The sequence below is a fragment of the Cherax quadricarinatus genome, chromosome 42 (genome assembly GCF_038502225.1).
Source record: "Cherax quadricarinatus isolate ZL_2023a chromosome 42, ASM3850222v1, whole genome shotgun sequence".
Taxonomy (NCBI): Eukaryota; Metazoa; Arthropoda; class Malacostraca; order Decapoda; family Parastacidae; genus Cherax; species Cherax quadricarinatus.
The window spans coordinates 3,248,999-3,271,955 of NC_091333.1; the positions used below are offsets into that span (position 1 = coordinate 3,248,999).

Genomic DNA, 22,957 nt, shown 5'->3' on the forward strand with positions numbered 1-22,957 from the left:
TGTGTTCTATGAGAGGCGGAAGCATCGTCTCCTTCGTCGACTATTCCGCCCTCACACTCCCTGACGGCAAGAGCCTCTCTCAGCTCGTCTTCCGTCAGGTCGCCTGAAATCACTCGTCTTATGACTCTCGTGGTTGTGGTGGTGGTAGTTCCTCCATCACTGGTGGTGCTAGTGGTGGTGGTGACACCGCCGGAGGTCAGATCAGAGGGTATCATACTCAGGTCCCCGCTGTCGTCTTCGTATTCGATTATATTTCCACTCTCGTCTCGTTTTATTACCTTGACTTTTCGCACCGTTGTCGTAGTCGTCGTCGCCCCCATAATTTTATGGATATTTTCATCAAATCCCTCAGGAAAATGTTCACCAAACTCTTCGGGTGGTATGTGTCTCACAGTTGTTTGCACGGTCTGGTGTGTTTCCCCTGGTCTCACAGTTGTTTGCAAGGTTTGGTGTGTTTCCCCAGGTGTCTCCCTTTGATCAAGACCAAAGCGGAGTAGAGAGGTTTCTCTAAGTTCAGGTGGCAGGTGTGACAGATCTTGCCCAGTCCCCGATGTGATGCGCAGAGCCCCACTATCATCAAAACCTTCTATTCTAAAATCGTCTTCCTGGCCTGGGGTGGTCTCGTATTCAGTTTCAACAACCGTTTCTTCTGGACCATCGCCAACTTTTACTTTCCTAATTTTTCTAACCCGGACGGTTCTGTGTGTTGTGATGGTCTTTGGTGGCCATTCAGTGGTAGTCATGGTTGACGTTATGGTTGATGGGGATGCCTGAGTCACCAGTGTGTGGCTCTCACTCTCTGGTATCATGGTTTCTGAAGACTCAATTCTTCTGTGAACCACAACCCTGCCGCCAGCATCTTCAGTTACAAACACAGTACGAGACTGTTTACCTCCCTTTGAATCTACGTCTCCCCCCATGTTTAATCTATTCTGTATGTCTGTAATCTCAGGTGTTGTTAATATTTTGCCTTCTGAATCTGTCTCCATTTTGACTTGGTAAGAATAAGGGCCGACGACCCACTCGCCTGGGGGATGTGAGCTCTGGTGATGGCTCCACTCTTCTCCAGACCGGCTGGGAACGGCTTCACCATCACCTTCAAGCACTTCCCTCTTACTTAGGGCCACTGTTCTCTCGGGAGTAATTTTAAATGGACCCAATTTACCCTTAATATAAGATTCGACATCCTGGGCTCTCTCTTCTTCTGTAGATATTGTGTACTCTTTACTAAATCTACGAGGACCTGACCCGTCAGATACAAGAGTGTGTGAAAAATCTACTTGACCTGGCGCCAACTCACTAACAACCTGTGAATGTGGTAATAAGATTTCTTGACTATAAGGCTGACCTTCTCTAACTACAACTCTCTGACTAATGGTAGTTTGTGAAGTTGGTTGTGGTAGCACCCATCCAATGGGAGGTGGGGTAGTGTGTGTGGTAGGCTGTGGCAGTACCCATCCAATGGGAGCTGCACCAGACTGGACTGTCATGGTTGGAATGTTCCCCTGTAAGGCCCCTACTCCCTGCGATCTTTCCGGAAGAGAAGTGGCAACTGTATCAGTTTCTGATACACGTCCGCTCAGCACGGGAATGCCACTAGCGCTAACTACAGGGCCTCTCAGCTGGACCCAATCTTTACTTGGCACATCCTCTGTCTTTGCTACGCCTGTGAATATAGGTATTTTGCTTTTAACTGTTACATCTGGCAAATTATCCCCAACTTCAATATTTTCTTCGTGGGCTGAAATATCAGGTACAATGGATCCAAGCTTGGCATGAGCAATAAGTTCAGATGTTCCAGCATCAGATTTCCTGAGAGTCTCAGATGATTTCTCCTCAGGGATTTCGTCAGTCTTAACTTCTGGTAAGTCTCTCTTCTTACCACTTCTTCTTTTCTTCCTGGATCCATGCCCTCCAACACTCAGGCTGACTTCAGGTAAGCTGAAGCTTTGTTCATGCTTGACAGAATCTATTTCTGAGCCAAGTTTCGTCTCTGGAATATTAGCCTCAATTGACACTGGGACGCTGGGCTCAGGTAGTCGAGATTTGATACTCAAAGATGGTATTTTACTTTTCAGTTCCGCAGTCTCCAATGATTCCTGAACACCTTCTCCGCCCTCGTCAGCACCAATACTGGTTAAACCTGACACATCTGCTCTCCCTTCAACTTTTCCCAACGACGCAGCAGCATCTGCCCTACCTTTCAGAACAGGAATGCCGGATCTGATTTCACTCTTGATTCCAAATCCTGGAATACCGATACTACCCTTGATGATAGGAGCATCAGTTTCCAAACCATCCGTGCTCTCGAAGTCAGGAACCTCACTGCTAGGCTTCAAAACATCAGATTTCAAAGCAAATGAGCCTCGAGCTTCAGGTAGAGCTATACTGCTGGGGATTTCCGGAGACTCAGCTGTCAAGTTACCTTTGTCATCAAGTGGGAATATTCCCCTGAACACTGGAACACCAGCCCAATTTCTCGCTTCTGGATCCTCGCATTGTGAGTCAGTCTTGCCCACAAGTCTTGGAGCACCAACACTGCCTTTGATGTCAGGGACATCAGTTTTCAAACCGATTTTGCCTCCAAATCCAGGGCTGTCAGCACTGCCTTTGATGTCATGGACATCAGTTTTCAAACCAATTTTGCCTCCAAATCCAGGGATGTCAACACTGCCTTTGATGTCAGGGGCATCAGATGTTAAGCCAACTTTACTTCCAAATCCTGGGATATCAGCACGGCCATCGACGTCAGGGATATCAGTTTTCAAATAAATTTTACCTCCAAATCCAGGGATGTCAGCACTGCCTTTGATGCCAGGGACATCAGTTTTCAAATCAATTTTACCTTCAAATCTTGGGATGTCAGCACTGCCACTGATGTCAGTTACATCAGTTTTCAAACCAATTTTTCCTCCAAATACAGGGATGTCAGTACTGCCTTTGATGTCAGGGACATCACCTTTCAATCCAATTTTTCCTCCAAATCCAGGGATGTCGGCACTGCCTTTGATGTCAGGGACATCAGTTTTCAAACCAATTTTACCTCCAAATCCTGGGAGGTCAGCAGGTCCTTTGATGTCAGGGACATCAGTTTTCAAACCAATTTTTCCTCCAAATCCTGGGATATCAGCACTGCCTTTGATGTCAGGGACATCAGCTTTCAATCCAATTTCACCTCCAATTTCTGGGATGTCAGAACTGCCTTTGATGTCAGGGACATCAGTTTTCAATCCAATTTTTCCTCCAAATCCTGGGATGTCAGCACTGCCTTTGATGTCAGGGACAGCAGCTTTCAAATCGAATTTGCCTCCAAATACAGGGATGTCAGCACTGCCTTTGATGTCAGGGACATCAGCTTTCAAACCAATTTTACCTCCAAATCCTCGGATACCAGCACTGCCTTTGATGTCAGGGACATCAGTTTTCATATCGAATTTGCCTCCAAATCCTGGGATGTCAGCACTGCCTTGGATGTCAGGGATATCACCTTTCAAATCGAATTTGCCTCCAAATCCTGGGATGTCAGCACTGCCTTTGATGTCAGGGACATCAGTTTTCATATCATATTTGCCTCCAAATTCTGGGATGTCAACACTGCCCCTAATGTCAGGGACATCAGCTTTCAAACCAATTTTACCTCCAAATCCTCGGATACCAGCACTGCCTTGGATGTCAGGGATATCACCTTTCAAACCAATTTTACCTCCAAATCCTGGGATGTCAGCACTGCCTTTGATGTCAGGGACATCACCTTTCAAATCGAATTTTCCTCCAAATCCGGGGATGTCAGCACTGCCACTGATGTCAGGGACAGCAGCTTTCAAGTCAATTTTACCTCCAAACCCTGGGATGTCAGCACTGCCACTGATGTCAGGGACATCAGTTTTCAAATCTAATTTGCCTCCAAATCCGGGGATGTCAGCATCGCCACTGATGTCAGGGACAGCAGCTTTCAAATCGAATTTACCTCCAAATCCAGGGATGTCAGCACTTCCTTTGATGTCAGGGACAGCAGCTTTCATATCGAATTTACCTCCAAATCCAGGGATGTCAGCACTGCCTTTGATGTCAGGCACTGCAGCTTTCATATCGAATTTGCCTCCAAATCTAGGGATGTCAGCGCTACCACTGATGTCAGGGACATCTGTTTTCAAACCGATTTTACCTCCAAATCCTGGGATGGCAGCACTGCCTTTGATGTCAGGGACATCAGTTTTCAAACCAATTTTTCCTCCAAATCCTGGGAGGTCAGCACTGCCTTTGATGTCAGGGACATCAGTTTTCAAATCAATTTTTCCTCCAAATCCTGGGAGGTCAGCACTGCCTTTGATGTCAGGGACATCAGTTTTCAAACCAATTTTTCCTCCAAATCCTGGGAGGTCAGCACTGCCTTTGATGTCAGAGACATCGGTTTTCAAATCAATTTTACCTCCAAATCCTGGGATGTCAGCACTGCCTTTGATGTCAGGCACAGCAGCTTTCATATCGAATTTGCCTCCAAATGCAGGGATGTCAGCACTGCCACTGATGTCAGGGACATCAGTTTTCAAACCAATTTTTCCTCCAAATCCTGGGAGGTCAGCACTGCCTTTGATGTCAGGGACATCAGTTTTCAAACCAATTTTTCCTCCTAATCCAGGGATGTCAGCACTGCCACTGATGTCAGGGACATCAGCTTTCATATCGAATTTGCCTCCAAATGCAGGGATGTCAGCACTGCCTCTGATGTCAGGGACATCAGTTTTCAAACCAATTTTACCTCCTAATCCAGGGATGTCAGCACTGCCACTGATGTCAGGGACATCAGCTTTCATATCGAATTTGTCTCCAAATCCAGGGATGTCAGCACTGCCTTTGATATCAGGGACATCAGTTTTCAAACCAATTTTACCTCCAAAACCTGGGATGTCACCAGTGCCTTTGATGTCAGGCACAGCAGCTTTCATATCGAATTTGCCTCCAAATCCAGGGATGTCAGCATTGCCTTTGATGTCAGGGACATCTGTTTTCAAACCAATTTTACCTCCTAATCCAGGGATGTCAGCACTACCACTTATGTCAGGGACATCAGCTTTCACATCAAATTTGCCTCCAAATCCTGGGATGTCAGCAATGCCTTTGATGTCAGGCACAGCAGCTTTCATATCGAATTTGCCTCCAAATCCTGGGAGGTCAGCACTGCCTTTGATATCAGGGACATCAGTTTTCAAATCAATTTTACCTCCAAATCCTGGGATCTCAGCATTGCCTTTGATGTCAGGCACATCAGCTTTCATATCGAATTTGCCTCCAAATCCAGGGACGTCAGCACTGCGTTTGATGTCTGATACATCTGTTTTCAAACCGATTTTACCTCCAAATCCTGGGATGTCAGCACTGCCTTTGATGTCAGGGACATCAGTTTTCAAATCAATTTTACCTCCTAATCCAGGGATGTCAGCACTGCCACTGATGTCAGGGACAGCGGCTTTCATATCGAATTTGCCTCCAAATCTAGGGATGTCAGCACTGCCTTTCAAGTCAGGGACATCAGTTATCAAACCAATTTTACCTCCAAATCCGGGGATGTCAGCACTGCCTTTGATGTCAGGCACTGCAGCTTTCATATCGAATTTGCCTCCAAAGCCAGGGATGTCAGCACTGCCTTTGATGTCAGGGACATCTGTTTTCAAACCGATTTTACCTCCAAATCCTGGGATGTCAGCACTGCCTTTGATGTCAGGGACATCATTTTTCAAACCAATTTTACCTCCAAATCCTGGGATGTCAGCACTGCCTTTGATGTCAGGGACATCTGTTTTCAAACCGATTTTACCTCCAAATCCAGGGATGTCAGCACTGCCTTTGATGTCAGGGACATCTGTTTTCAAACCGATTTTACCTCCTAATCCAGGGATGTCAGCACTACCACTTATGTCAGGGACATCAGCTTTCATATCGAATTTGCCTCCAAATCCTGGGATGTCAGCAATGCCTTTGATGTCAGGCACAGCAGCTTTCATATCGAATTTGCCTCCAAATGCAGGGATGTCAGCACTGCCTCTAATGTCAGGGACAGCAGCTTTCATATCGAATTTGCCTCCAAATCCAGGGACGTCAGCACTGCGTTTGATGTCTGATACATCTGTTTTCAAACCGATTTTACCTCCAAATCCTGGGATGTCAGCACTGCCTTTGATGTCAGGGACATCAGTTTTCAAATCAATTTTACCTCCTAATCCAGGGATGTCAGCACTGCCACTGATGTCAGGGACAGCGGCTTTCATATCGAATTTGCCTCCAAATCTAGGGATGTCAGCACTGCCTTTCAAGTCAGGGACATCAGTTATCAAACCAATTTTACCTCCAAATCCGGGGATGTCAGCACTGCCTTTGATGTCAGGCACTGCAGCTTTCATATCGAATTTGCCTCCAAATCCAGGGATGTCAGCACTGCCTTTGATGTCAGGGACATCTGTTTTCAAACCGATTTTACCTCCAAATCCTGGGATGTCAGCACTGCCTTTGATGTCAGGGACATCAGTTTTCAAACCAATTTTACCTCCAAATCCTGGGATGTCAGCACTGCCTTTGATGTCAGGGACATCTGTTTTCAAACCGATTTTACCTCCAAATCCAGGGATGTCAGCACTGCCTTTGATGTCAGGGACATCTGTTTTCAAACCGATTTTACCTCCTAATCCAGGGATGTCAGCACTACCACTTATGTCAGGGACATCAGCTTTCATATCGAATTTGCCTCCAAATCCTGGGATGTCAGCAATGCCTTTGATGTCAGGCACAGCAGCTTTCATATCGAATTTGCCTCCAAATGCAGGGATGTCAGCACTGCCTCTAATGTCAGGGACAGCAGCTTTCATATCGAATTTGCCTCCAAATCCAGGGACGTCAGCACTGCCTTTGATGTCTGAGACATCTGTTTTCAAACCGATTTTACCTCCAAATCCTGGGATGTCAGCACTGCATTTGATGTCAGGGACATCAGTTTTCAAATCAATTTTACCTCCAAATCCTGGGATCTCAGCATTGCTTTTGATGTCAGGCACAGCAGCTTTCATATCGATTTTACCTCCTAATCCTGGGACGTCAGCACTGCCTTTGATGTCAGGCACAGCAGCTTTCATATCGAATTTGCCTCCAAATCCAGGGAAGTCAGCACTGCCTTTGATGTCAGGGACATCTGTTTTCAAACCGATTTTACCTCCAAATCCTGGGATGTCAGCACTGCCTTTTATGTCAGGGACATCAGTTTTCAAATCTAATTTGCCTTCAAATCCAGGGATGTCAGCACTGCCACTGATGTCAGGGACAGCAGCGTTCATATCGAATTTGCCTCCAAATCCAGGGATGTCAGCACTGCCTTTGATATCAGGGACATCAGTTTTAAAACCAATTTTACCTCCAAATCCTGGGATGTCAGCAGTGCCTTTGATGTCAGGCACAGCAGCTTTCATATCAAATTTGCCTCCAAATCCAGGGATGTCAGCACTGCCTTTGATTTCAGGGACATCAGTTTTCAAACCAATTTTACCTCCAAATCCTGGGAGGTCAGCACTACCACTGATGTCAGGGACATCAGCTTTCATATCGAATTTGCCTCCAAATCCTGGGATGCCAGCACTGCCTTTGATGTCAGGGACATCAGTTTTCAAACCAATTTTACCTCCAAATCCTGGGATGTCAGCACTGCCTTTGATGTCAGGAACAGCAGCTTTCATATCGAATTTGCCTCCAAATGCAGGGATGTCAGCACTGCCTTTGATGTCAGGAACATCAGCTTTCAAACAAATTTTACCTCCAAATCCTGGGATGTCAGCATTGCCTTTGATGTCAGGGATATCAGTTTCCATATCAAATTTTCCTCCAAATCCTGGGATGTCAGCACTGCCTTTGATGTCAGGGACATCAGCTTTCAAGCCAATTTTACCTCCAAATCCTGGGATTCCAGCACTGCCTTTGATGTCAGGGACATCAGTTTTCAAATCGATTTTGCCTCCAAATCCTGGGATGTCAGCACTGCCTTTGATGTCAGGGACAGCAGCTTTCATGTCGAATCTACCCCCAAATCCTGGGATGTCAGCACTGCCTTTAATGTCAGGGACATCAGTTTTCAAATCGATTTTGCCTCCAAATCCTGGGATGTCAGCACTGCCTTTGATGTCAGGGACATCAGTTTTCAAATCGATTTTGCCTCCAAATCTTGGGATGTCAGCACTGCCTTTGATGTCAGGGACATCAGTTTTCAAATCGATTTTGCCTCCAAATCCTGGGATGTCAGCACTGCCTTTGATGTCAGGGACAGCAGCTTTCATGTCGAATCTACCCCCAAATCCTGGGATGTCAGCACTGCCACTGATGTCAGGGACATCAGCTTTCATATCAAATTTGCCTCCAAATTCTGGGATGCCAGCACTTCCTTTGATGTCAGGGACATCAGTTTTCAAACCAATTTTACCTCCAAATCCTGGGAGGTCAGCACTACCACTGATGTCAGGGACATCAGTTTTCAAACCAATTTTACCTCCAAATCCTGGGATGTCAGCACTGCCTTTGATGTCAGGAACAGCCGCTTTCATATCGAATTTGCCTCCAAATGCAGGGATGTCAGCACTGCCTTTGATGTCAGGGACATCAGCTTTCAAACCAATTTTACCTCCAAATCCTGGGATGTCAGCACTGCCTTTGATGTCAGGAACAGCCGCTTTCATATCGAATTTGCCTCCAAATGCAGGGATGTCAGCACTGCCTTTGATGTCAGGGACATCAGCTTTCAAACCAATTTTACCTCCAAATCCTGGGATGTCAGCACTGCCTTTGATGTCAGGGATATCAGTTTCCATATCAAATTTTCCTCCAAATCCTGGGATGCCAGCACTGCCTTTGATGTCAGGGACATCAGTTTTCAAATCGATTTTGCCTCCAAATCCTGGGAGGTCAGCACTGCCTTTGATGTCAGGGATATCAGTGTACATATCATATTTTCCTCCAAATCCTGGGATGTCAGCGCTGCCTTTGATGTCAGGGATATCAGTTTCCATATCAAATTTTCCTCCAAATCCTGGGATGTCAGCACTGCCTTTGATGTCAGGGACAGCAGCTTTCATGTCAAATCTACCCCCAAATCCTGGGATGTCAGCACTGCCTTTGATGTCAGGGACAGCAGCTTTCATGTCAAATCTACCCCCAAATCCTGGGATGTCAGCGCTGCCTTTGATGTCAGGGACATCAGTTTTCAAATCAACTTTACCCCCAAATCCTGGGATGTCAGCGCTGCCTTTGATGTCAGGGGCATCAGTTTTCAAATCAATTTTACCTCCAAATCCTGGGATGTCAGCACTTCCTTTGATGTCAGGGACATCAGTTTTCAAACCAATTTTACCTTCAAATCCTGGGAAGTCAACACTGCCTTTGACATTAGGAACTTTGACTGCAAGCTTTGCGTTAGGATCCCTTAATTTGTAGTTAAATTCACCTCCAACAGATGGCCCTGCCGTCCCTACTAAGACATCGGGAACATTAGTTTTCAAGTCCATATTGACATCATGTGCCGGTATCATACCCCCAGCAGAGACTTCGGGAGTGTCTACGTTTAGTTTTACTCTCCCTCTGCGAGATGGAGGAACAGGAGCTTTGGCTTTCACATCTACATCCAGTGACTCTGGTAGATTACCTTCTGGGAATTTTACGTTGAATTCTGGACCTTCTAAGTTAACATTCCCAGGTTTGTATTTATATTCTGCATCGTGACTCTTTGGCTTCCCGAAACATGAGCCCAGTTTAGCTTTTGGTTTATATGCTTTTCCATTCTGGTCAGGAGAAGCAACATCAACCTCAGCGTTAACTTCTGGGGAACTGAGGCTGGCGCTTCCACTCACCTCTGGTCCTTCAAGTTCAACTTTTCCAGGTTTATATTCACCGTCGACCTTAGGTCCTTTGGGTTTACCGAAACAAGAACCTAGTTTTGCTTTGGGAGTTTGAGTCTTTACTTTAAATTCAGGTGAGTCGACATCTATCTTAGCCTTGCTGTCAGGAAGTGCAACGCTACCACAGGGTCCAGTAACTCCGCTTTCTACCTCGGCATGTGGGTCCACGGATAATGATCCTTCAATATCACCTTCCGTTAAATACTGTCCACTTTTAGGCCCCTTGGGCTTGCCGAAACAAGATCCTAGCGACATTTTTGGCTTTCCTGACTTGGGCATATTTACTGAGGCAGATAACTCTGGAGATTTTATTTCTCCCTTAATTTCCCCTGATGGTAATCTAAGACCAGATGGCACTGATAATTCTGCTTGTGGACTTTTAATAGTGGGCATGTCGCCTTTAATTTCTGCATGAATTGATGAGCTCTTGACTTCAGGAGAATTTATATCAAATCCTTGAACATTTGTTGAAATAGTTGGAAGAGTGCCTTCTACCTCCAAACTGGCATCTCCTTTGGGAAGTTTAGGAATATCCCCATGAAGCTCAATTTCTGGCCCAAACTTAGGTAAGTAACTTTCAAGGCCAACATTAGCATCTATATTTGGAGCTGTGGTTGTTTTTCCTCCAAGATCAAAGTCTGGAATATTTGATTTGCCTCTAAGTTCGGCTTCAACTTTTGGCAAATCTGGAATATCACCAGAAATTTTCAATGATGGCTTAATATTAGGAACATCAGCCTTCATGTCGACTCCTCCCTTTAAACCTGCAACAGCAGGCACATCCACATCTATTGATGGACTAATTATGGCCACACTGGGTTCCACTTCAACATTTCCTTCTACAGTGGGTATAGCAACCTGAACTTTTGGAAGCTCTGGACTTTCAAGTTTAATTTCTCCAGGTTGATATGCAGCATCAATTTTAGGCTGTTTTGGTTTACCAAAACAAGAACCAAGCTTAGCTTTTGACTTTCCCTTCCCTCCTTTGATTTCAACATCTGGCGAACCTATGTCAACGTTTCCTTCGACTTTAGGCAATTTAAGACTTCCCTCAGCCCCTAGCTCAGGACTTTTTATTTCAACTTTGTCTGGTTTATACTCTCCATCCACTTCAGGACCTTTTGGCTTTCCGAAACATGAGCCCAGTTTAGCTTTTGGTTTATCCACTTTCACTTTCAGGTCAGGAGAACCAACATCTATCTCAGCCTCAGCTTCGGGCGAACTGATTTTTGCACTTCCACTTACACCTGGTCCTTCAATTTTTACTTCGCCTGGTTTATATTCACCTTCAACCTTAGGTCCTTTGGGTTTCCCGAAACAAGATCCCAACTTAGCATTTGCCTTTGGTTTTTCTGCTTTTATTTCCAAATCTGGAGCAACAACTTCGAAGTCAGCATTAGTTTCAAGAGGTCTAATACTTGCAGTACCACTAACTGCTGCTCCTTCCATTTGCGCCTTGGTTGGAGAATATTCTCCTTTAGCTTTCGGACTCTTAGGTTTCCCGAAGCATGATCCCATTTTAGCTTTGGGTTTTCCACCTTTAATTTTCATATCTGGTGAATCAATATTTACATCACCCTCAATGCCAGTGCCAGCAAGGGAACCTTCAGCTTCAACCTTGCCATGTGTATATTCACCTTTCAGTTCTGAAGAAGCAGATTTCCCAAAACAAGATCCAAGTTTGGCTTTCTTGGCTTTAACCTTAGGTTCTGGCATATCTACAGTTGTAGAGAATTCTGGTGCCTTTACCTCTCCTTTAATCTCAGCAGCTGGTAATGCAGGACCTGAAGGAAGGGAAATCTCAGCTCTTGGAAGTTCCATGGATGGTAAGTCACCTTTAACTTCTGTTTCAATCTCTGGACTTCGAATATCTGGCAATGTAATTCCCAATCCTTTCACATCTCCAGAGACATCTGGGAAGGATCCACTTACGTCTAACCTGGCTCCAGTTGTTGGTACATCCGGAAAGTCTCCTTTAAGACTTATTTCAGGTGCTGTTCCATCAAGATCAACATCAGCCTTAATACTTCGAGATTTAGGAATCTTACCTGTAGCATCAAGACCTGGAACACCTGCTCTAACACCCAGATTGCCTTCAACTTTGGGTAAATCCGGAATATTAGCTTTGCCTCCCAGCTTAGCTTCAACTTTGGGTAAATCTGAAATATCACCTTCAATCTTCAGCGATGGCTCAAGTTTTGGAACATCAATATCTACTCCAATTCCTCCTTTTACTTCAGGAAGTTCTGGAATTTCTACATCTACTGAAGGACTGATATCAAGCTTTGGCGGTTTCACTTCCACTTCTCCTTCTATTGAAGGAACTTCAGCTTTCACTTTTGGTACTTCAGGACCTTCAAACGTCAGCTCTCCAGGCTGGCAGGTAGCTTCAATTTTAGGTCCCTTAGGTTTGCCAAAGCATGATCCTAAGTTTGCTTTTGGCTTTCCAATTCTTTTTCCACCCTTCACTTTGACATCTGGTGAGTCAATATCAATATCAGCCGTAGCTTTAGGTGTTTTGACACTTGCTCCAGCACTTATTTCAGGACCTTCAAGTTCAAGTTTCCCAGGTTTGTACTCTCCCTCAACTTTGGGACTCTTGGGTTTACCGAAACATGATCCAAGTTTAGCTTTTGGTTTACCTCCTTTAACTTTCACATCTGGAGTATCAATGCTAATATCAGCTTTAGCTTCAGGAGAGCTAAGACTACCACCAACACTGGCTTCTGGACCTTCCACTTCAACTTTAACTGGCTTATATTCTCCTTCAACTTGGGGAGTCTTTGGTTTACCGAAACATGATCCTAATTTAGCTTTTGGTTTTCCTGCCTTCACCTTCACATCAGGGGAATCAATGTCTATGGCAGCACTTGGTTTACCTGCTTTTACTTTAATCTCAGGTGCATCAACATCTATATCACCTCTCACTTCAAGACGTTCTATACTAGCACTTCCTTCAAGTTCTGGACCTTCAATGTCAACTTTCCCTGGTTTATATTCACCTTCGATTTTGGGACTCTTTGGTTTTCCAAAACAGGATCCCAGTTTAGCTTTTGGCTTTTCTCCTTTTACTTTAATGTCTGGAGACTCAACACTGATGTCACCCTTTACTTCTGGTGATTTAATACTGGCTTCAACACTTGCTTCTGGACCCTCAAGTTTACCTGGTTTATATTCTCCTTCAATTTCCGGACTTTTAGGTTTTCCAAAACAAGATCCAATTTTTGCTTTGGGCTTCCCTGCTTTCACTTTCACATCAGGAGAATCAATATCAACTTTAGCCTTTCCTTCAGGTACTGCAACACTAACACTGGGACCAGCAACACCTTTACCCTCAACTTTAACATGAGGATCAACTGATACAGATCCTCCTACACCAGCATCAGCTCTATATTCTCCGCTTACAGATGGTGTCTTTGGTTTACCAAAACAGGACCCTAGAGATGCTTTGGGTTTTCCAGACACTTTAACTTTGCCTTTCTTTAACTCTGGAGCTTCCACACTAGCAGAGGCGTGTGCTTCTGGACCTTCCAACTTTAATCCTTCATTTTTAATTTCCAGCTCTGCATCTATGTCTTTTAATTCTCCCTTAGGTTTCCCTCCTACTTCGGCAGACATGTATGGTTCTTCCATTTTAACTTTACCTGATTTACCCAGACAGGCACATGGACCAAGTTTGGCTTTCTTGGCTTTAAGCTCAGGTTGTGGCACCTTTATACTTCCAGATAACTCTGGTGCCTCTACTTCTCCCTTAATCTCAGCAGCTGGTAATGTGGGACCTGAAGGAAGGGAAATCTCAGCTTTCGGGAGTTCAACTGATGGTAAGTCACCTGCAATTTCTGCTTCAACTTTTGGACTTGGAATATCCGGCAATGTTATATTTATTCCTTTCACATCTCCAGAGACACTGGGAATATGTCCACTTAAGTCCAAACTGGCTTTTGCCTTTGGTAATTCTGGAATATCTCCTTCTAGGCTTATTTCAGGTAATGCACCATCGACATTCACTTCAGCATTAATTCCTCGAGTTTTAGGAATTTTACCTTTTATATCTATATCTGGAATATTAGCTTTGCCTCCCAGTTCAGCTTCAACTTTGGGTAAATCTGGAATATCACCTTCAATCTTGAGTGATGGCTCAAGTTTTGGAACATCAATATCTAGTCCAATTCCTCCCTTTACTTTAGGAAGTTCTGGAAGTTCCACGTCTACTGATGGACTGATGTCAAGTTTTGTTGGTTCCACTTCCACTTTTCCTTCTATTGAAGGAACTTCAGCTTTCACTTTTGGTACTTCAGGTCCTGCAAACTTCAGTTCGCCAGGCTGATAGGCAGCTTCAACTTTAGGTCCCTTGGTTTTGCCAAAACAAGATCCAAACTTTACTTTTGGCTTTCTAATTTCTTTTCCACCTTTCACTCTGACATCTGGCGAGTCAATATCAATATCAGCCTTAGCTTCAGGTGTTTTGACACTTGCTCCAGCACTGATTTCAGGACCTTCAAGTTCAAGTTTCCCAGGTTTGTACTCTCCCTCAACTTTGGGACTCTTGGGTTTACCGAAACATGATCCAAGTTTAGCTTTTTGTTTACCTCCTTTAACTTTCACATCTGGAGTATCAATGCTAATATCAGCCTTAGCTTCAGGAGAGCTAAGACTACCACCAACACTGGCTTCTGGACCTTCCACTTCAACCTTACCTGGTTTGTATTCACCTTCAACTTTGGGAGTCTTCGGTTTACCGAAACATGATCCTAATTTAGCTTTTGGTTTTCCTGCTTTCACCTTCACCTCTGGAGAATCTCCACTGACTTCTGCAATTGGTGCACCTGCACTTACTTTAAGTTCAGGTACGTCTACACCAATATCAGCTCGGGCTTCAAGAGGTTCTATACTGGTACTTCCTCCCAGTTCCGGTCCTTCAATCTCAACTTTTCCTGGTTTATATTCACCTTCAATTTTGGGACTTTTTGGTTTACCGAAACAAGATCCAAGTTTAGCTTTTGGTTTACCTCCTTTAACTTTCACATCAGGAGCATCAATGCTAATATCAGCCTTAGCTTCAGGAGAGCTAAGACTACCACCAACACTGGCTTCTGGACCTTCCACTTCAACCTTACCTGGCTTGTATTCACCTTCAACTTGGGGAGTCTTTGGTTTACCGAAACAGGAGCCTAACTTAGCTTTTGGTTTTCCTGCCTTCACCTTCACCTCAGGGGAATCAATGTCTATGGCAACACTTGGTTTACCTGCTTTTACTTTAATCTCAGGTGCATCAACATCTATATCACCTCTCACTTCAAGAGGTTCTATACTAGCACTTCCTTCAAGTTCTGGACCTTCAATGTCAACTTTCCCTGGTTTATATTCACCTTCGATTTTGTTACTCTTTGGTTTTCCAAAACAGGATCCCAGTTTAGCTTTTGGCTTTTCTCCTTTCACTTTAATGTCTGGAGACTCAACACTGATGTCACCCTTTACTTCTGGTGATTTAATACTGGCTTCAACACTTGCTTCTGGACCCTCAAGTTTACCTGGTTTATATTCTCCTTCCATTTCCGGACTTTTCGGTTTTCCAAAACAAGATCCAATTTTAGCTTTGGGCTTCCCTGCTTTCACTTTCACATCAGGAGAATCAATATCAACTTTAGCCTTTCCTTCAGGTACTGCAACACTAACACTGGGACCAGCAACACCTTTACCCTCAACTTTAACATGAGGATCAACAGATACAGATCCTTCTACACCAGCATCAGCTCCATATTCTCCACTTACAGATGGTGTCTTTGGTTTACCAAAACAGGACCCTAGAGATGCTTTGGGTTTTCCAGACACTTTAACTTTGCCTTTCTTTAACTCTGGAGCTTCCACACTAGCAGAGGCGTGTGCTTCCGGACCTTCCAACTTTAATCCTTCATTTTTAATTTCCAGTTCTGCATCTAATTCTTTTAATTCTCCCTTTGCTTTCCCTCCTACTTCGGCAGACATGTATGGTTCTTCCATTTTAACTTTACCTGATTTACCCAGACAAGCACATGGACCAAGTTTGGCTTTCTTGGCTTTAAGCTCAGGTTGTGGCACCTTTAAACTTCCAGATAACTCTGGTGCCTCTACTTCTCCCTTAATCTCAGCAGCTGGTAATGTGGGACCTGAAGGAAGGGAAATCTCAGCTTTCGGGAGTTCAACTGATGGTAAGTCACCTGCAATTTCTGTTTCAACTTTTGGACTTGGAATATCCGGCAATGAAATATTTATTCCTTTCACATCTCCAGAGACACTGGGAATATGTCCACTTAAGTCCAAACTGGCTTTTGCCTTTGGTAATTCTGGAATATCTCCTTCTAGGCTTATTTCAGGTAATGTACCATCGACATTCACTTCTGCATTAATTCCTTGAGCCTTAGGAATTTTACCTTTTACATCTATATCTGGAATATTAGCTTTGCCTCCCAGCTCAGCTTCAACTTTGGGTAAATCTGGAATATCACCTTCAATCTTGAGTGATGGCTCAAGTTTTGGAACATCAATATCTAGTCCAATTCCTCCCTTTAATTCAGGAAGTTCTGGAAGTTCCACATCTACTGATGGACTGATATCAAGTTTTGGTGGTTTCACTTCCACTTTTCCTTCTATTGAAGGAACTTCAGTTTTCACTTTTGGTACTTCAGGTCCTGCAAACTTCAGTTCTCCAGGCTGGTAGGCGGCTTCAATTTTAGGTCCCTTGGGTTTGCCAAAACAAGATCCAAACTTTACTTTTGGCTTTCCAATTCCTTTTCCACCTTTCACTTTGACATCTGGTGAGTCAATATCAATATCAGCCTTAGCTTCAGGTGTTTTGACACTTGCTCCAGCACTGATTTCAGGACCTTCAAGTTCAAGTTTCCCAGGTTTGTACTCTCCCTCAACTTTGGGACTCTTGGGTTTACCGAAACATGATCCAAGTTTAGCTTTTGGTTTACCTCCTTTAACTTTCACATCTGGAGTATCAATGCTAATATCAGCCTTAGCTTCAGGAGAGCTAAGACTACCACCAACACTGGCTTCTGGACCTTCCAGTTCAAGCTTACCTGGTTTGTATTCACCTTCAACTTTGGGAGTCTTTGGTTTACCGAAACATGATCCTAATTTAGCTTTTGGTTTTCCTGCTTTCACCTTCACCTTAGGAGAATCTACACTGACATCTGCACTTGGTGCACCTGCACTTACTTTAAGTTCAGGCACGTCTACACCAATATCAGCTCGGGCTTCAAGAGGTTCTATACTGGCACTTCCTCCCAGTTCCGGTCCTTCAATCTCAACTTTTCCTGGTTTATATTCACCTTCAATTTTGGGACTTTTTGGCTTACCGAAACAAGATCCAAATTTAGCTGTTGGTTTACCTCCTTTAACTTTCACATCTGGAGTATCAATGCTAATATCAGCTTTAGCTTCAGGAGAGCTAAGACTACCACCAACACTGGCTTCTGGACCTTCCACTTCAACCTTACCTGGCTTGTATTCACCCTCAACTTGGGGAGTCTTTGGTTTACCGAAACATGATCCTAATTTAGCTTTTGGTTTTCCTGCCTTCACCTTCACCTCAGGGGAATCAATGTCTATGGCAACACTTGGTTTACCTGCTTTTACTTTAATCTCAGGTGCATCAACATCTATATCACCTCTCACTTCAAGAGGTTCTATACTAGCACTTCCTTCAAGTTCTGGACCTTCAATGTCAACTTTCCCTGGTTTATATTCACCTTCAACTTTGGGACTCTTTGGTTTTCCAAAACAGGATCCCAGTTTAGCTTTAGGCTTTCCTCCTTTCACTTTAATATCTGGAGACTCAACACTGATGTCACCCTTTACTTCTGGTGATTTAATATTGGCTTCAACACTTGCTTCTGGACCCTCAAGTTTACCTGGTTTATATTCTCCTTCAATTTCCGGACTTTTAGGTTTTCCAAAACAAGATCCAATTTTTGCTTTGGGCTTCCCTGCTTTCACTTTCACATCAGGAGAATCAATATCAACTTTAGCCTTTCCTTCAGGTACTGCAACACTAACACTGGGACCAGCAACACCTTTACCCTCAACTTTAACATGAGGGTCAACAGATACAGATCCTTCTACACCAGCATCAGCTCTATATTCTCCGCTTACAGATGGTGTCTTTGGTTTACCAAAACAGGACCCTAGAGATGCTTTGGGTTTTCCAGACACTTTAACTTTGCCTTTCTTTAACTCTGGAGCTTCCACACTAGCAGAGGCGTGTGCTTCTGGACCTTCCAACTTTAATCCTTCATTTTTAATTTCCAGCTCTGCATCTATGTCTTTTAATTCTCCCTTTGCTTTCCCTCCTACTTTGGCAGACATGTATGGTTCTTCCATTTTAACTTTACCTGATTTACCCAGACAGGCACATGGACCAAGTTTGGCTTTCTTGGTTTTAAGCTCAGGTTGTGGCACCTTTATACTTCCAGATAACTCCGGTGCCTCTACTTCTCCCTTAATTTCAGCAGCTGGTAATGTGGGGCCTGAAGGAAGGGAAATCTCAGCTTTCGGGAGTTCAACTGATGGTAAGTCACCTGCAATTTCTGCTTCAACTTTTGGACTTGGAATATCTGGCAATGAAATATTTATTCCTTTTACATCTCCAGAGACACTGGGAATATGTCCACTTAAGTCCAAACTGGCTTTTGCCTTTGGTAATTCTGGAACATCTCTTTCAAGGCTTATTTCAGGTAATGCACCATCGACATTCACTTCAGCATTAATTCCTTGAGCATTAGGAATTTGACCTTTTATATCTATATCTGGAATATTAGCTTTGCCTCCCAGTTCAGCTTCAACTTTGGGTAAATCTGGAATATCACCTTCAATCTTGAGTGATGGCTCAAGTTTTGGAACATCAATATCTAATCCAATTCCTCCCTTTACTTCAGGAAGTTCTGGAAGTTCCACGTCTACTCGACTGATGTCAAGTTTTGGTGGTTTCACTTCCACTTTTCCTTCTATTGAAGGAACTTCAGCTTTCACTTTTGGTACTTCAGGACCCTCAAACTTCAGTTCTCCAGGCTGGTAGGCAGCTTCAATTTTAGGTCCCTTGGGTTTGCCAAAACAAGATCCAAACTTTATTTTTGGCTTTCCAATTCCTTTTCCACCTTTCACTTTGACATCTGGTGAGTCAACATCAATATCAGCCTTAGCTTCAGGTGTTTTGACACTTGCTCCAGCACTGATTTCAGGACCTTCAAGTTCAATTTTCCCAGGTTTGTGCTCTCCCTCAACTTTGGGACTCTTGGGTTTACCAAAAAATGATCCAAGTTTAGCTTTTGGTTTACCTCCTTTAACTTTCACATCTGGAGTATCAATGCTAATATCAGCCTTAGCTTCAGGAGAGCTAAGACTACCACCAACACTGGCTTCTGGACCTTCCACTTCAACCTTACCTGGTTTGTATTCACCTTCAACTTTGGGAGTCTTCGGTTTACCGAAACATGATCCTAATTTAGCTTTTGGTTTTCCTGCTTTCACCTTCACCTCTGGAGAATCTCCACTGACTTCTGCAATTGGTGCACCTGCACTTACTTTAAGTTCAGGTACGTCTACACCAATATCAGCTCGGGCTTCAAGAGGTTCTATACTGGCACTTCCTCCCAGTTCCGGTCCTTCAATCTCAACTTTTCCTGGTTTATATTCACCTTCAATTTTGGGACTTTTTGGCTTACCGAAACAAGATCCAAATTTAGCTGTTGGTTTACCTCCTTTAACTTTCACATCTGGAGTATCAATGCTAATATCAGCTTTAGCTTCAGGAGAGCTAAGACTACCACCAACACTGGCTTCTGGACCTTCCACTTCAACCTTACCTGGCTTGTATTCACCCTCAACTTGGGGAGTCTTTGGTTTACCGAAACATGATCCTAATTTAGCTTTTGGTTTTCCTGCCTTCACCTTCACATCAGGGGAATCAATGTCTATGGCAGCACTTGGTTTACCTGATTTTACTTTAATCTCAGGTGCATCAACATCTATATCACCTCTCACTTCAAGAGGTTCTATACTAGCACTTCCTTCAAGTTCTGGACCTTCAATGTCAACTTTCCCTGGTTTATATTCACCTTCAACTTTGGGACTCTTTGGTTTTCCAAAACAGGATCCCAGTTTAGCTTTTGGCTTTCCTCCTTTCACTTTAATGTCTGGAGACTCAACACTGATGTCACCCTTTACTTCTGGTGATTTAATACTGGCTTCAACACTTGCTTCTGGACCCTCAAGTTTACCTGGTTTATATTCTCCTTCAATTTCTGGACTTTTGGGTTTTCCAAAACAAGATCCAATTTTAGCTTTGGGCTTCCCTGCTTTCACTTTCACATCAGGAGAATCAATATCAACTTTAGCCTTTCCTTCAGGCACTGCAACACTAACACCGGGACCAGCAACACCTTTACCCTCAACTTTGATATGAGGATCAACAGACACAGAACCTTCTACACCAGCATCAGCTCTATATTCTCCGCTTACAGATGGTGTCTTTGGTTTACCAAAACAGGACCCTAGAGATGCTTTGGGTTTTCCAGACACTTTAACTTTGCCTTTCTTTAACTCTGGAGCTTCCACACTAGCAGAGGCGTGTGCTTCTGGACCTTCCAACTTTAATCCTTCATTTTTAATTTCCAGCTCTGCATCTATGTCTTTTAATTGTCCCTTATCTTTCCCTCCTACTTCGGCAGACATGTATGGTTCTTCCATTTTAACTTTACCTGATTTACCCAGACAGGCACATGGACCAAGTTTGGCTTTCTTGGCTTTAAGCTCAGGTTGTGGCACCTTTATACTTCCAGATAACTCTGGTGCCTCTACTTCTCCCTTAATCTCAGCAGCTGGAAATGTGGGACCTGAAGGAAGGGAAATCTCAGCTTTCGGGAGTTCAACTGATGGTAAGTCACCTGCAATTTCTGCTTCAACTTTTGGACTTGGAATATCTGGCAATGAAATATTTATTTTTTTCACATCTCCAGAGACACTTGGAATATGTCCACTTAAGTCCAAACTGGCTTTTGCCTTTGGGAATTCTGGAATATCTCCTTCAAGGCGTATTTCAGGTAATGCACCATCGACATTCACTTCAGCATTAATTCCTTGAGCTTTAGGAATTTTACCTTTTATATCTATATCTGGAATATTAGCTTTGCCTCCCAGCTCAGCTTCAACTTTGGGTAAATCTGGAATATCACCTTCAATCCTGAGTAATGGCTCAAGTTTTGGAACATCAATATCTAATCCAATTCCTCCCTTTACTTCAGGAAGTTCTGGAAGTTCCACGTCTACTGATGGACTGATGTCAAGTTTTGGTGGTTCCACTTCCACTTTTCCTTCTATTGAAGGAACTTCAGCTTTTACTTTTGGTACTTCAGGACCTTCAAACTTCAGTTCCCCAGGTTGGTAGGCAGCTTCAAATTTTGGTCCTTTGGGTTTGCCAAAGCATGATCCTAGGCTTGCTTTTGGTTTTCCAATTCCTTTTCCACCTTTCACTTTGACATCTGGAGAGTCTATATCAATATCAGCCTTAGCTTCAGGTGTTTTGACAGTTGCTCCGGCACTGATTTCAGGACCTTCAAGCTCAAGTTTGCCAGGTTTGTACTCTCCCTCAACTTTGGGACTCTTGGGTTTACCAAAACATGATCCAAGTTTAGCTTTTGGTTTACCTCCTTTAACTTTCACATCTGGAGTATCAATGCTAATATCAGCCTTAGCTTCAGGAGAGCTAAGACTACCACCAACACTGGCTTCTGGACCTTCCACTTCAACCTTACCTGGCTTGTATTCACCTTCAACTTTGGGAGTCTTTGGTTTACCGAAACATGATCCTAACTTAGCTTTTGGTTTTCCTGCCTTCACCTTCACATCAGGGGAATCAATGTCTATGGCAGCACTTGGTTTACCTGATTTTACTTTAATCTCAGGTGCATCAACATCTATATCACCTCTCACTTCAAGAGGTTCTATACTAGCACTTCCTTCAAGTTCTGGACCTTCAATGTCAACTTTCCCTGGTTTATATTCACCTTCAACTTTGGGACTTTTTGCTTTTCCAAAACAGGATCCCAGTTTAGCTTTTGGTTTTCCTCCTTTCACTTTAATGTCTGGAGACTCAACACTGATGTCACCCTTTACTTCTGGTGATTTAATACTGGCTTCAACACTTGCTTCTGGACCCTCAAGTTTACCTGGTTTATATTCTCCTTCAATTTCTGGACCTTTGGGTTTTCCAAAACAAGATCCAATTTTAGCTTTGGGCTTCCCTGCTTTCACTTTCACATCAGGAGAATCAATATCAACTTTAGCCTTTCCTTCAGGCACTGCAACACTAACACCGGGACCAGCAACACCTTTACCCTCAACTTTGATATGAGGATCAACAGACACAGAACCTTCTACACCAGCATCAGCTCTATATTCTCCGCTTACAGATGGTGTCTTTGGTTTACCAAAACAGGACCCTAGAGATGCTTTGGGTTTTCCAGACACTTTAACTTTGCCTTTCTTTAACTCTGGAGCTTCCACACTAGCAGAGGCGTGTGCTTCTGGACCTTCCAACTTTAATCCTTCATTTTTAATTTCCAGTTCAGCATCTATGTCTTTTAATTGTCCCTTAGCTTTCCCTCCTACTTCGGCAGACATGTATGGTTCTTCCATTTTAACTTTACCTGATTTACCCAGACAAGCACATGGACCAAGTTTGGCTTTCTTGGCTTTAAGCTCAGGTTGTGGCACCTTTATACTTCCAGATAACTCTGGTGCCTCTACTTCTCCCTTAATCTCAGCAGCTGGTAATGTGGGACCTGAAGGAAGGGAAATCTCAGCTTTCGGGAGTTCAACTGATGGTAAGTCACCTGCAATTTCTGCTTCAACTTTTGGACTTGGAATATCTGGCAATGAAATATTTATTCCTTTCACATCTCCAGAGACACTGGGAATATGTCCACTTAAGTCCAAACTGGCCTTTGCCTTTGGGAATTCTGGAATATCTCCTTCTAGGCTTATTTCAGGTA

At 43.7% G+C, this 22,957-nt stretch overlaps 1 protein-coding gene across 2 annotated transcripts in view; it reads right to left on the minus strand.

The window, feature by feature from the left end:
• The window catches only part of LOC128695597 (uncharacterized), a 140,235-nt gene that overhangs the window by 111,688 nt on the left and 5,590 nt on the right, over nt 1–22,957 (minus strand). For both annotated transcript variants that reach the window (XM_070093216.1, XM_053786313.2), the window contains exon 1: nt 1–22,957. This exon is cut by the window's right edge. In XM_070093216.1, coding sequence (XP_069949317.1) covers nt 1–22,957 — 22,957 coding nt within the window.